We start from the raw sequence: 14,674 nt of genomic DNA on the forward strand, positions 1-14,674 counted from the left end.
ATTTAATTCATCTACTCAAAACCAGCTACTTGTCTTCATCATCTGACCAAATCAGCCATTTTCTAGACTAGTAGCCTCTGTGCAGCTGCAGCTCCTAGGACATCCTGGAGCAGGGCAGCCCCTCGTGTTGAACTCCTGTAACCCGTTACTCAACTTTCTCAACAGAGGCTGTCAACAACATCATCACATTTCTGGGCATGCAGCCATGTGAGAGATCAGACAAAGTACCTGAGAATAAGAATTCCCACTCCCTCTATCTGGCAGGTAAGAGACTCCCGTCAGCTTTCCCTTTGAAAGTGCAGAGTTTAAAAGGAAGGGGTGGGAATGGACACTCCCTGCCCTGCTGTTGTCTGTCCTTCAACACTGGAGACCTTTACAGGCTCTCCTTATTCTTGGAGGAGGCACATCTGGCCAAAAATACTGGAATCTCTAACAGCTGCCAGCACCACTCCCTGAGTACACTAAGTCAGTGATACTCAATACCATCCATATTCCTGGCTTTCATAAGAACATTTAGAAAGTAGGATTGTTTGTAGGATTCATTTCCTATAAATTTCTATCCGTGTGAAACTAAAATAATAGAAAGGAGGTACAGGCAAAACATGACAAATTCCATTAGTCGGGGCTTAATATACTTTTCCTAACTTTCTTCTCTCAGGTGTATACAGAGGTGGCTGTGACTTATTAGTGCGGTCTAGGCTGGCCTTGGCAGATGGAGTGACCATGCAGGTGACTGTGAGAAGCAAAGAGAGAACACCTGTGGATGTTATCTTGGCTTCTGTGGGATAGGTTCTTGCTGGGAAAGGTGGTGTGGCTATGCTCTCCCTGTTGGTGGATTTTTAGTGGCATGAATTTCCCAGAATCACACTTAAAGATTAATAGACTTTGAAGAAGCAAATCCAATGTTTGGCCCTGAGCCAGCAGATCAAGCAAATATTTGTCTTGTGCATGGATTTTAGTGTTCATCCCTTCTCATTGTCTCACTTGTTCAGCTTTGGTATGACAATGCAGCTTTGAATGATCTTGAAAACCAGATACTATCTATGTATGCTATTCTACAGCTGCTTGGCTTCATTATATGCCTTTTTTAATGTATGAAAACTCTTGGCAATGTTGGAAAATTTTGTCCCAGAAGGGTGGAGGGGGAGGGGAAGCCGGAATCCATTTTTGTCACAGTTTGTTTTTATTAATAGAAAATAAACACTCATTCATTCCAGTTTCAAAGTTGCTATACTTGAAATTTCTAATTTTAAAAAATGAATTTAAAATAATCAATAATGCTGCTTTAACTAAGACAGTTAAAACTGTTGCTTAAAAAAGTATTCAGCACCATTTGCGCTTAGGTCTTTCAGCATTTGTTCTTAAGTGTCTGGGGACTTGCCTGTCTCTCAGTATAGGAGTTGCTGAGTTACATGAGAAAGCCTTTCTGAACAGCCAGTGGGATGCTAAGCAGCCATCATCCTAAGGTGTTCATGGACATGTGGCTGTTACAGCGGCCCCTCCACTCCACTCCAGCCCTCAAGGAGCATGCACCTAAGCTCTGATGCGAGGAGGCAGGCTGTTATATACTGCTCGGCTTGGACTTCCTAGCCAGTAACAGTAAATCTCGGGCACAGATGCAACTGGTTAATACCTTGTGGTTTTAGGAATTCTGTAAATAATTGGAATCTGTTTATTTACAAATTATATGTGTGATGAGGTTCTCTACTCTAGCAAGTACAGGCCAACTGTTTTAATACCCCTATAAACTACACACTTGAGTATGCTAATCAGCCTTAAAAGCATATTCAGAACACTGTATCATTTATGCCAATGATTCTACTTTGGTTTGGTGAGGTTTTTTTTTTTTTGGGGGGGGGGGCAGTGCTGGGGATTGAACCCAAGCTGGGTTTTAGCTTGCTAGGCAGACACACTACCACTGAGCTACGTCCCCAGCCCGCTAAGCCAATGTCTGTTTCAACAAAACGTCTATAATTAGAAGCAGCTGATGAAACTAAATGTAAGGTGTGACAAGATATTCCTTCTCATAGCTGTGCGGTATAGAGAGCTTGAAGGGGATATAAGCAAGCTCCTCCCTCACTCTTTACTACAGGATTCGAATTAGGGTTGGGCCAGAAGGTAGCATTTCTAAATATTTCAGCAAAGTCCACAGAATGGGGGGGGGAGATTTTTTTTTAAGTATTTTATGAAAAAATTACCGATGCTGTTTTTCTGCATAATTGAGAACAGTAATAACACAAAACAGTAGATCCCTACACTTGGTCAGATTTCACAGTAATAATGAGGGGAGGAATATCATGTCACCCTTTAGAGAATGAGAGATGGATTATCATGTCATCCTTAGAGTTTTTGCTGCCTATTTTCTATAATTTGTTCACCAGTGTGATTAAAATGGACTTTATGAAAGAATAGTATTTGATTGCCAGGACCTCTTTTGGGCATTTCTAAGTGGAATACACACAGATACGAGAATGGGGAGTACTTAATACAGGGAAGCTACTCTTTCCAGCTCAGAAGGAGTTGATGAAGCCCATATATGCATTCAAGAAGCCCATGGGATCCTCTAGCTGTGGGTAGTGGCTAATGTGGTCATCCAGAATCGACACTGTGGACCGCGGCAGCGTTTTCCTAGTGGAAGAGAACAGCATGGAGGTGAACTTAAGGCTGGAGGATGAGAGGATGTAAGCGATGGGAAGCCCCGTAAATGCCCCTGGAGACATACCACACTGGAAGAAGCAAACAAAGCTTATTCCTCTTCTACTTGGGAACTATACCTCAGCCAGATAAACTTGCCAGTTCCACTTAAACTGGTTCAATTGTTCAGAACACAACAGACAACATCTTGCAAATACAACACTTCGGTAACAGTCCTCAAAAAGTCATGACTTCCAGCTCCTTAGAGAAGCAACAAGAGGTACTCACTCAGCAGCTCACTGCCCAAGCAAAGACAGACAGAGAACCTCCTTAGCCTCATGAGTGATGTTTAAAACTGTAAGCAAGCTGTGGACTGCCAGAGCCTTCTACTAGGGCACAGGAAGGTATGGAACACTCTTACGTGACAGTCAAGATTTCATATTCCAGCACCTTCTGAATAACTACCCTGAGAGAGTAACAACCAATGAAAAATGAAAAAGCATTTTTCATAGTGAGCTGTTCATAACTGCTCACTGAAGTCTGCTCAGTGGAGGTCAGTGAACTGGCTTTACAGTCAGACTAACACATTTCTTAAGATGTTCAGTTCACATAAAGGTTTTTTTCCTCTTTCCTCTATACTTAGGAATATGATAACAGCCATGACAGTGAAAATAGGATGTATGAATCCAGATGTATGAATCCAGAGAATGTGTAATCAAATCTCTTGATCTTTCTACTTTGGTGAGAATAAGATTTCCTGTCCCTATCTAGGTCTATTTACTGTATGTTTCCAGTGAGGTCAGAGGCAATATCAAGTGTCAGCAACCCTGTCAGGATGAAATACTAACAAAACAAAGACCTCTGAGGAGGACTCACCTGTACAGCTCCAGAAACTCTGGATAGGGGTTTATAGGATCCAATGGCCCGTAGATAAAATGAACTAGGAAAGAGAAGAAGAAGGAATTTCTAACAACTCCCATCTATGCTCCTATTGCTACCCTCAAACTGACCTCCCTCCACTTCTTTTTTTTTTTTTAAAATCTGTGAATAAAAATGTTATGATAGAAAACATTCTTACTAAGTGAGCTATAAAGAACGTAGTGAACAGGCCAGTCAGTCTTCTACATAGAACTATGTGGTCCCTACTTGCTCTTCTGTACTCTGAACCCAAAGGAGTAAGCTCACTTTGAAGATCTTCTTTCTAGAAATGTAGCTAGAATCATCATCCTTCGAAGTTCCCTCTGTTGTAACTGCCCTCTGACATCTTGACCACTAGTATGTGAGGCTAGTGATCTGTGCTAATTCCCTTTTATGTGGAAGAGAGGACAGCCCGGTATCTACGCCTTCATTAATGCCCTTACTAGCTTGCTGTCCCAACAGTTCATATTTACCATAGCAGGTAAGCCATACCAGCTCCATCTGTAGTAGTACCTCAGTGCCTTAAACCCTCACTCTGGCATTCCAGGTGTTTGGAATAGGATTGCCAGTGAATAAAGACTGGGCAATTAGCTGGGCAGTGGTGGCATATGCCTTTAATCCTGGCACTCGGATCTCTGTGAGTTTCAGTACGGGGAATAAGGGTAAAAAGTATGTCCTAAATATTTTATAGCATACTTATACTAAAAGTAGCTATTTTTTTATGTAAAACTCAGATTGACTTGGATGCATGTTTTTATTTGCTAACCCTGGCAACCCTGCATGGAGATTTTATGAGTGGTAATTATGTTAAGTCATTATTCCCCAAGGGTCCCTGTCAAGAAGTGACAGAAGACTACACACAGATACTCACTGGGGATGGTCACAGAAGCAAGTGCTCCCACCCAGCGTCTCCTGAATTTCTTCCTTTGATTGATATACTGTAAAAGACTACATACAGCACAGGTGAGTAAGCAAGAGTGGAGCAAGAACTATTATCAGTGCAGTTCCGGAGGTCACAGAGCCACAGAGAAGTGTCCTCACACAGAAGCAGCCTCGGGGCCCGGGAATAGCTAGCCTACTGCATCCATTGTGTTAACTACCATGTAGACACAAAGGTGACTATCAACATGAGCACTGATGGTTCTTTACATTTATTAAGCAGGAAATGAGATCTTCTGAAGGATTACAGTTGGTTTGGAGTGTACATAATTTAAAACCTGGGTCTAAGAATCCAGTTTTGATTCCACTACTACTAACTAGCTCTATGGCTGAGAAAGCCTTTTTTTTTTTTCTTTTTTAACAAATTCATCATTTGAAACTAAAACCAAACCACATAATCTCTGAGTTGATAGCCACCTCTAAAAGTACCAGTGTAGGAATTTCGGGGATCAGGGCTCGATCACTGCACTGCATCTCACCAAGGAGTTGAGAACTCTTCCTGCTCTAGAATCGGTCACCAGCCACACTGCAGCCCAGATGGCATTCTGACTGCTCTCCCTAACTCCAGGGCAGTTAGTAAGGCAAAACAGGAGAAGCAAGGCATGCCTGTTTTTTAGTTTGATTAATATTTTTAAACTGTATTAAGGATCTTGTAGGTTAGGATAGGGAGGGAGGAATGCCTCTCATACAGAGTTCACAACAAAGCCAGCAGTTAGAACACAGGGAGTCACAGAGCAGCTGGCAAAAGGAGCGATTCATGTTACCGTCTCCCAGTCTCTCCAAGGAAACAGCTACAGTCTCATCTAAACCAAAGCCTTGCTTCTCAAACCATGTTGCTACTGGAGAAACAGGCAAAGGAAGAGCTTTGTACTTTAAGAGACAGATAGGCTCCTTTCAAAACTATGATTAAAACATTCTGAAATATTTAATATTATCCAAAAGTCTAAAGAAGTCATTGAGTCATTTTCATGCAAATAAGCACTAAGATTTGCGACTATTTGTCCACATTCTCTGTGCCAAATGCTTTAGGAGTAAGGTTTACCCTGTGCTTGATTTCTTTGTTGAAAAACAGAGAGCAGGACTGTTTCAAGTTTGTCTCATAATCCCTAACCAGCCTTGTGACATGGAGTAAGCCAGCAAGGAGCAGAATGTAACTTTGCACCTGCCTCTCTCTCCAAGAGAGCTTGCTGGGGCCTAGAGCAAGGTCTTACCTATCAATGACCAAGTTCCCATCATTGTTGCGGATCCCAGCCCACATGTCCCACAGCTCACTCTCAGAGGGTCGAGTATATGGTCCGAAGACTGGAGTGAGACTGAAAAGAGTACAAATGCAGGAAGGTCAGACATGTGGAAGGAATTCAGAGCACCAGACAGAACTAGGACCTCAGAAGGCCATACTATCTGCCCCTTTGCCCACTCAGAAAGTTTACAGCTCACACTCAGTCTTCAATGATGACTTACCCTCGAGAGAACACAAAGAAGTTCATGAGCCGTGTGAGGATAGGTGAGAGCACACCTCCGTCTTTGAGGAGCTGCAGATAAGAAGTGAAAGTACAAATCAAGGATCCAGAGAAGTTGGCAATTCCCCAAGACAAAATGTTTTATACCAGATAAAATAGAACTTAGCCATATCTTCTTCTGAAAAAAAAAAAAAAAATGTATAATCCCTAAATGTAACTGATGAAATCATCAAGTTTAGCCTAGGATCTCAATTTATTTAAACATCATACTTATGACAAAGATCTTCATATAGTTGTATTTCTCTAAATATTCATCTCCTGTTTCTCAGAAATGTTTGGTTTTGTGTAAGAAAGCCTGCTTTATTTGACTAAGGAGAGAAAAATGAACTTTAATGTGAATTCATAATAATGAAGATTTCAGTAGTCTGGCTTGTCACTGCAGGTATGGCCCTTAAAAGGTCCTAGGTTTGTTTGTGTGTTTAATGTCACAGACATCTTAACTGAGGAGCTATGCAGTAGAGCTGCCAACCTTTTGGAGAAGAAGAGGACGGTGGGTCTCAGGAAAGATACCTGTGGAAAAAGAGACTTCTTAGTCATTTCCCAACAACTCTAAGTTAAAAGCACAGCTATTACCAGAAACTAATCACCCTAGGCATGGTTACTAAATTTGAGGCTTTCACTGCCAAAACAGAATTATGAATAAAAATAGCTATGCACTGCCTAACAACTTACACTCAGCACAGAACTGCATATATGTGTACCAAGCTGAGGAATGACTATATACACTGCTCATTTCTGTGAGATTCTCTGCTTAGCTGTCAAATTACAACACACTGGAATTCTTTCCTCATTTTAAAGATACAAAGATGGATAAAGTAATTCATGTGCTCTTCCATAATGCATTGATGCCTAGGCCTAAACGCCCTTCAGCATCTCCTCCCAGTGCTCACAGAGTACACAGTGCTGTTAATGAACTCGTCTGCAAACACACTTGTAAAGTAGGTTCCAGTAAAAGAAAATGACTTCTTTTCTTTTGCACTGATACTGGGACAGACCCACTAGTCTTCTTCCCAGCCACCCTCAAGACGTTCAGGTAGGAGCATTTGGGCATTTCTGGACCAATGAGCTCCTCAATGACAAAGAAAAATAAACTCCAGATAACACTCATTCATTCCCAGCTGACACCTGGCAACTTACCAGCCAGATCAACAGGATCACATTTGTGGTAGTCCTTTTTTGTTTGTTTTGTTTTTTGTTTTTGTTTGGGGGACAAGGTTTCTTTGTGTAGTCCTAGCTGTCCTAGAACTCGTTACATAGATCAGGCTGGCTTTGAACTAAGAGATCTGCCTACCTCTGCTTCCCAAGTACTGGGATTAAAGGCATCCCCCACCATGCCCAGCTCTTTTTAAAAAACAGAACAAAACAAAGCCATTTATTTATTGTGTTCATGTGTACATGGGTGCCAAGACACATGTGCAGAGGTCAGGAGTCAGTTCTCTCCTTCAACAGTGGGGGGGGGGTGTTCCAGAATCAAATTCCTATTGACAGACTTGGCACCCTCAACCCCTGAGTTATCTTGCCACACCTCCCTTGGTTATCCTTTTATTTTCTGTATGTTTGAAAACATGTCTTCCATAAATGCTATCAACTATCAAAACTATTCATGGCACAGTAAAGGTAAAAGATGCCCTATGTCTAGTGTCTGCTTATAATATAGATGTCTTTATGACTTAAAAGATGGCTTTTCTAGGCTACATCCCACTTTCCACCTCCACCAAGGCAATTACCTCCGTTTGACAGACAGAGACTCTTTATGGTAAGCCGGCCAGATCGATTCTGCTTGTACCTGTAACAGGGCAAGAAGAAACACATGTAGCTGAGCAACTGGTACCCATACAGGAGGCTGCAGACAACCCTCAGAGGTTTGAAGATCCCAAAACAGTTGGACTTCCTGTCATCTTAAGCTCCTGACACCTGTGCCAAGGATAGAAGTCTGGTCTCACTGACCTGTACAACAGCTCCTGGGCAACAATATCTCCGTAGTCATGAGACAGCAGGTTGATTCTGCGGTTCTGGAGTCCCAGGTGGCGAAGAAGGGACTCCACGATGCTCGCTTGCTCAAATATGGAATACTGGTGTGGTCGCTAGGGAAAGAAAAGTCAGAGACACAGCATGACGTCACCAGACAGAGCCTGACTAACATCCATAGCCACCCTGCCATCCCGGGGTCCACCTAGCTGCTGCTCACCGGTTTGTCACTGAAGCCAAAGCCCAAGAAGTCCAGGGCAATCACTCGATGAAACCTTAGGGTCAGACCTTCCCAGATCTGTAAGAAAGCAAGCATGCCATGTACTCTGTTCTCACGTGCCACTGCCCTGCCCACAGCAGCCCACGAGACTCATGCCTGTATGTCAGCTTGGATAACGTGAAAAAAAATCATGAAACCACCACAGGCCTGGGTGATCCTCTGGGATAAGGGATGATTCCTAGCATATAATATGTTGAGAGTATAACTCCAGCCTTTAACTTGGCAATGATCTTTTCTGGACAGCCAATTTTTTACTCCCTTATAGGACATGAAAAGCAATTCTACATTTAATGAGATTTTTATCAAGCAGTTCAAATCTGCAAGAGCCTTCTAGGGCTGACAAAAATAAAAAAATTCTAGCGTTTGAGTTTTTTAGGACATGACAGGACCTAGAAACCAAACTTCATTACCTTGTACCAATCGTAGCTGGATGTTGGAAAGCCATGTAAAAGCACAACTATCTCAGGGCTTCCAACAACACCGGCAGAGTCTAGAAGGAGGAGAAAGAGAGATCAGGCAAACTCCCTGCAAAGTAGCCTCAGAGACACCAAAATCTAATTCAGTACAAAGGAGCAGACCAAATTAATGCTATAAAATGCTGTTCTTCAAATGCAAGCTTACAATACTTCAGATAAGAGGAGCTTCCTCTTACTAGTATTTTAAATTGTAAATGGCACACTTTACATGAAAATTCTGGAAACAGTTTACTGATTATCACTTAAATTTTTTAGAGACATTCCCATGTTTTAGTTATTAATATTAAAATGCAAATTATTTTTCATTTAGTAAAAAGTAAACCAGTTAAATAAAAAGTAAAACCAATTAAAATGTTATAATCACAGCAAAATTAAAGAGTCTTTGTACCTTATCCCTGCTTTATCACATTTCCTATGATCTGAGAGTTCTTACACCTGGAGCACCTGAGTTCGTACTCTCTATCCAGTATAGCAGACACACCCAATTCTGAAACGAACTTACGAAATTCTATCCGCTACAAAAATAGGCTAATAGGAACATGAACTTTCTTCTGTATGTGACATCTTTCAAATCGGTCAAACAATAGACTACCTTGCCACAGTACTGGATTTAAATTAATACTGTCAATGGCATAAAATTTTGGTAATAAGTTTTCAAAAATTATTTAATTAGCAATTACAATATCATGTACTGTACTTAGCCTGAAGAATCTACACAAATAATATTAATTAATATTAGTTCTGGAAAAGAACCAACAAGCCAACATAAAGAAGTCTTCATACTTACCTGACTGTATATAACAAATGAGAGGAGGTCAGGAGCAATAATGAAAAACGGTTTACGAAAAACAAACATTTTTCGTTATTGCTCTTGACCCCCGCCCAAAAGATATCTTTTCCAATTTGTTTCTCAGTCTCTTCACCTATAAAATGAGATTAATGGCACCTATCTCCAAGTGCTGTTGTGATTAAATGAAAAAATGAAGATAATGAAGGTTAAAAATATAACAGAATGCCTTGAGTATGGTAATTAAGTAGCAGCTATAATAATCCCCAGTAAATCTTATCAGGTTTAGATACATATAACAAATCACGGGAAATAATAAAATGACATGTAGGAATGGGCGGGGGTGGGGAACAAAGGTGTGGAAAGGTCTCTAAATATACATGTTACCTGACACTAGGGGGCGCTCAAGAGAAAACTAGTGTCCGATGGAGCTGGAAGAAACTTACTAAACCAGGTACGGCCCCACCCACCCCGCCCCTCCCTCCACTGCTGACTCCCCTGCTCTCAAGAATGAAGGGAATTAGTCCATTATTTCAGGTACACTTTACAAACGGGGTTACTCCCCTCCGTCACTATGGAGCAACAGAGACCAAGGGACACAAAATAAGGACCTCATCTGGGACCTACATGACCCATGTCCTTGGGATTCTCCAACTGTCCAGTTCTCACCTTGGTAGAAGATGCGAAGTCCCTTGTAGGTGAAAAACTTGCCCGACGTCTTCCATGAGTGCAGAGCAGGAGAGAGCTGAGGAGGTGGGATGTGCAGGTACGCAGCCAGCAAGGGCACGGCCAGTAGCCCCACTTGGACCCACCACTCCCTCATCCTGTGGGAAAAGAGGCCAAGGTGACATTGTCCATTTCCAAAAACCAAAACGGAACATGGGGTGGGAAACTTTGACACTATGAGGTAAATACTTTGATACCACCCCACGTGGCCATGGCAGAAAAGTTTACCGAGAAAGTGTGATAAACGTCTCTACTATTTGGCACTCACCGTACTTACCACCATTCTCTCCTTATGTGATCCTCAAGCATATATGTAACCTATTACATGTTCTTAAGCAGAGAGCTGCTCCTGATTCTTTAATACATGTCCTCTGGCCAAGGGAAGACCCACTTGGCACTACAGTCTGGATTTGGGCTAAGAAACTGATGGGCGGGGTGGGGGTGGGGGAGAAGGAGGAGGGACGGGGGAGGGGGAGGGAGGAGGTGGGCGGGCGGGAGAGGAGGGAGGTGGGCGGGGCGGGAGAGGAGGGAGGTGGGCGGGGGGGGGGGGGGGCGGGGGAGGAGGGACGGGGTGGGGGAGAAAGGCGGGGGTGGGGGAAGTGGGAGGGGGTGGGGGAAGTGGGAGGGAGTGGGGGAAGTGGGAGGGAGTGGGGGAGGAGGGACGGGAGTGGGAGGGGGCAGGGGGACAGAGGGGTGGGAAATGAGAGCCAGATAGCTGCAGCACTTCACATCCAGTAAGCAGCTTTGCCCTGACCCTGAATATCTAATCTCTTAGAAGTCTGGGCAGCAGATTATATTTTTGCTTTCTTAGCAGACTCTTGAGGCAATTCCCTTTTTTAAATTAAGACCCCACCTACACACCTAGCACTCAGGACTTGGTTTTGTCTGTGGAAGGAAAGCACAGATTTGTGCGGGCCCCCCCCCCCCAGCTTGCTACACCCGAATTCTGAAGGTCCAGATCAATTTATCTATACTGGAGGCAAGAATTAAAGCGGGATTAGAAACCATTTCCTCTACTTGTGACTTGCCATGGTCACCAAGGAGAGGGTTCCCTAGACAAAAAGGGATAATGCATCCTAAACTGAAACTAGAGATGCCAGGAAGGCAGCTACAGGTAAAACAAAGTCATCGCCAGAGTCCTCGTGGACCCTCGCTTGTTGGCTCACTCCGTAGAGAACGCCCTAGGGCGTCTTACCTGCAACCTCACAAAACTGGCTTTTTGGGGGGAAGGGTGGCTCTTTTTTTTTTTTTTTTTTTTTTTTTTTTTTTTTTTTTTTTTAACTCTAACAATAAACCTGACATGGTGGGGAAAAACCAACACCCCTTGAGAAACCTCGACTGCCTGCCTGAACTTCAGACTTGGACTCTGGGTATTTTTTTCACCCTCCAAAGTCTCTGTCCACTGAACAGCCACAATGGCTTGGTTCTACCTTTCAAGGCAATACTAGAAATGACTGGAACAGTGCCAGAACATGATGGTTTTATCGCAGTCTGTGATCCGCTAACGGGCTTTACCGCCGAACCTCCTTGAAAGGCAAATAACAAAAGTGTTAGGTTTGGGGTTTTTTTGTTGTTATTGTCCATTTTTATTTGTTTGGTTGTTTTCCTCGGTCCCATTTGGTCCTGTTACCTGTTCGTACATCTTCACGTGGCCTCCGGGGCATCGGTGCAGGTCTCCGACTGAATCGCAGTGACTCAGCAGAAGACGGGGAGGGGCTACAGCGGGAGCAGGGGCTTCCCGCCCGCTCGCAGGGGAACCGAGGTGCCACACCCACGTCCATACGTGCACCTCCTCCACTCAGGAGAGGGGGCACCCCCCCAGCCGTTCTGTCTTAGTTACCCTGGTAAAAATACCCCCCCACCCCGAACATTTAACAATTTTCAGTGGTCAAGCAAACTGGCAATCAGGCGAAAGGGTTAAATACATATTTTTAAGTCAAATCCCCATTATTTGATGGCGCCATGATTTAGATTAAAAATTCAGCCCACTCTCGAAACAAACTTTACGTGCCGTGATTTCTTATTTCTGTAAATGATGTAAAAACACATTTATCTAATACCACCAAACCGGCCCATTTGACCACTTCTCAGCGAAAACTACGCTGTGAACCCACAAAACGAAGGAAACACTTCTCATAACATTTTAACAGTCTGGCCGTGTGCCCGGCCTCCCGAGGGTCCCATTTCTGGCTTTGGAACGACACTTACTGCCGCGGTCGCACAGCGCGGCAAGGTCCAGTCACACCTATGCAGTAGCTACGCCACTGCGATGCCAGAACCTGGAAATCTTAAGTCGCGCGCGGCAATCTCGGCTCCTAAATCACGCACCAGGGTCTAGAAATCCTAAGTCACGCCACAACAATGACCAGCTCTACAAATCTTAGAACGCACCGGGGCGTTTCCGGGGTACACAAATCCCAAATCGCGCCACCACCACCACCACCACCTCCTAAATCACACCACAGCGAAGACCCTGACAAAACCCCCTAATTCCCAGGGTAATACGGAGATCCTAAATTTCCTAAATCTCAGGCAAATGACCCCGGGTTTTTAAAAAAATCACCAGCGAGGGCGATCCCAAGTTCGGGCCGAGCGACTACCTTTCAGTCGGGGCAGCGCGGCCACCTTTTGGTGAGGATTTTGCCACGGGCAGCTCCGGGGTGGCAGCGGCACCCACACGGAGTCGGGCCGGCCACACCCCCCTCGCGGCACGGCCGGCAGCACCCACCTGCGCAAGCGTTCTCGGCGCACCATGGCCGCATTATCCCAGGCCGCCCGCCGCAGGATTGCGGAGCACAGGGCGCGCCGAGGCGCCCACAACCGTACAGGATCGGAGGTGGCGTCGGCGCAGCCCACGGTCCGCGCAGGGCGGCCCGCGGCAGCGGCAGCGGCAGCGGCGAGCGGCCTCTCGGGCGAGCCTGCGGCACTGCGCCGTTAGGCGAGGCGCGGCTGCCGCAGAGGAGGGCTGCTGCGCCAGCGAAGATGCACCGGGATGTGCTGGTGGCCGCGGCAGAGCGGAGCGAGCGGGCACCGTCTTTAAAAGCCCGCTGAGCCCCGCCCCTGGCCCGCCCACCGTGCTGCAGTGTCCCTCCTTCCCGCTCCCGCCGCAGAGCCCCTCCCCACCGCTGCAGAGAAGGGGGGGCCTCTCTCGTGGGCGCCTCCCGGGTTACCGACCCCCTCTTTCTTCGCCAGATCTCTAATCCTGAACCCCACATTCTGCTGAAGAAACCCTTTCCCGTGTGATAATGCCTCAGGCAAAGATGGCAAATGGCCTGAGACCCTCCCGACCCTTCCCTTGGACCACGCACAGGTCCGCAGCCCCAGAAGGTGGCTGTTAGACATAAATCACCTCAGGGCTAGGGTTTTCGTTGTGGCACCCATTTCTTTCTACATCGTAAGTGGGTGCTGAGTCCTAGGAGTGACGATGAGTCTGAAAACGTGGACCACCAGAGCGCGGCAACCCCGAGCCCTTTACCCATGGTAACAATGAAGGAAGGACACACTTAAGGGTTAGGGAATGAACAAGTTCTGTTATCTCCTCTGGGCTAAGTGGACACAGTCATGGAAGGGCCACGACCACATAAAGCGGGCCCAAGTCACCACCATCACCAGGGTGGCACCAGGACGCTTCCTTTGCAGCAGCACGACGTGGTCGGCATGCCAGAAGCTGCCGCAGCCCCCAACTGGAGCAGCGCGGGGGAACTGCTCCTCGGGAGCACAAGCCTCCTTTATTTGCGCGCAGTACCATCACAATGCAAACACCCTAGAGGTGTGGGTAAAACTACAGATTTTTTTTTTAAATCCATAATCCTTTTTTTAAAAAGGCATCTTCGCCAAGTGCCGAGCATCGTGGTGCCTGTGTGCTGCTGGGAGCTGCACGCTGAAATTCTAACAGCTCAGGCACGAGCTAGGGACACGGCGCAGGCTGGCCCAGTGGGGGCGCTGCAGGTCTCTCTTCGGCGCCCCGTTCGCAGCAGCTCTGGCTTTGAGGCATCCAAGACCGGCCATACAGGCGAGCAAGATTCGACCAGAGGACCGCAGTGGGTCAGCTGAACCTGCGGCACCTAACCTGTGGGCATCTAACCTGTGGGCATCTAACCACGCTCCCGGAGCTGGGGCCACCCAGCAGACACTGAAAGTGCCAGCACCTGAGAGAGGGTCATCAGAACGCATAGCGCGGTCCAGGGCATACTTCTTCGGGCATGGCATGAAATAAAGGGTCGTGCTGAACCACCGCGGGCGATGCACGGGGTTATAAAGTGAGTGAAGGATGGAAGGGTGGCACTTTATACATTTTCTCCTTGATTTCAGAACATTTTCTAACAGGTCGGCCCCCTCTTTCCCAGCCTAAGATCCTCAAAGTCTGAACCCATGTTTCATTCACCTTTTGTATTCCAGATCCCGCCATGGGGTGGGCAACAAAGCA

The 14,674-nt window shown here is 45.7% G+C and overlaps 2 protein-coding genes across 6 annotated transcripts in view; one reads left to right on the top strand and one right to left on the bottom strand.

Moving 5' to 3' along the window:
• Copg2 (COPI coat complex subunit gamma 2) overlaps positions 1–2,242 on the top strand; it is a 125,338-nt gene extending 123,096 nt beyond the window's left edge. For 2 of the 4 annotated variants that reach the window (XM_028866167.2, XM_028866168.2), the window contains 2 exons: positions 166–264; positions 659–2,242. In XM_028866167.2, the coding sequence (XP_028722000.1) occupies positions 166–264; positions 659–789 (230 nt within the window). In that variant the 3' untranslated portion in view covers positions 790–2,242. Of the gene's footprint in view, positions 1–165 lie in introns of all 4 variants that reach the window. The other 2 variants (XM_037203673.1, XM_037203672.1) reach the window with 1 other exon arrangement.
• Positions 1,853–13,269, bottom strand: Mest. 2 transcript variants are annotated; one of them, XM_028866169.2, is made up of 12 exons: positions 12,977–13,269; positions 10,192–10,346; positions 8,670–8,749; positions 8,200–8,277; positions 7,959–8,095; positions 7,739–7,797; positions 6,481–6,521; positions 5,953–6,023; positions 5,703–5,804; positions 4,424–4,500; positions 3,511–3,574; positions 1,853–2,628 (listed from the first exon to the last, which is right to left on the bottom strand). In XM_028866169.2, the coding sequence occupies exons 1-12, from the start codon at positions 13,000–13,002 to the stop codon at positions 2,511–2,513; spliced, it is 1,008 nt and encodes a 335-aa protein (XP_028722002.1). In that variant the 5' UTR covers positions 13,003–13,269; the 3' UTR covers positions 1,853–2,510. The 2 variants fall into 2 exon arrangements, with proteins under 2 accessions (XP_028722002.1, XP_037059569.1); XM_037203674.1 differs by lacking the exon at positions 1,853–2,628 and adding an exon at positions 2,647–2,895.
• Positions 13,270–14,674: the final 1,405 nt, after the last annotated feature.

The sequence above is a fragment of the Peromyscus leucopus genome, chromosome 3 (genome assembly GCF_004664715.2).
Source record: "Peromyscus leucopus breed LL Stock chromosome 3, UCI_PerLeu_2.1, whole genome shotgun sequence".
NCBI classification, from domain to species: Eukaryota; Metazoa; Chordata; class Mammalia; order Rodentia; family Cricetidae; genus Peromyscus; species Peromyscus leucopus.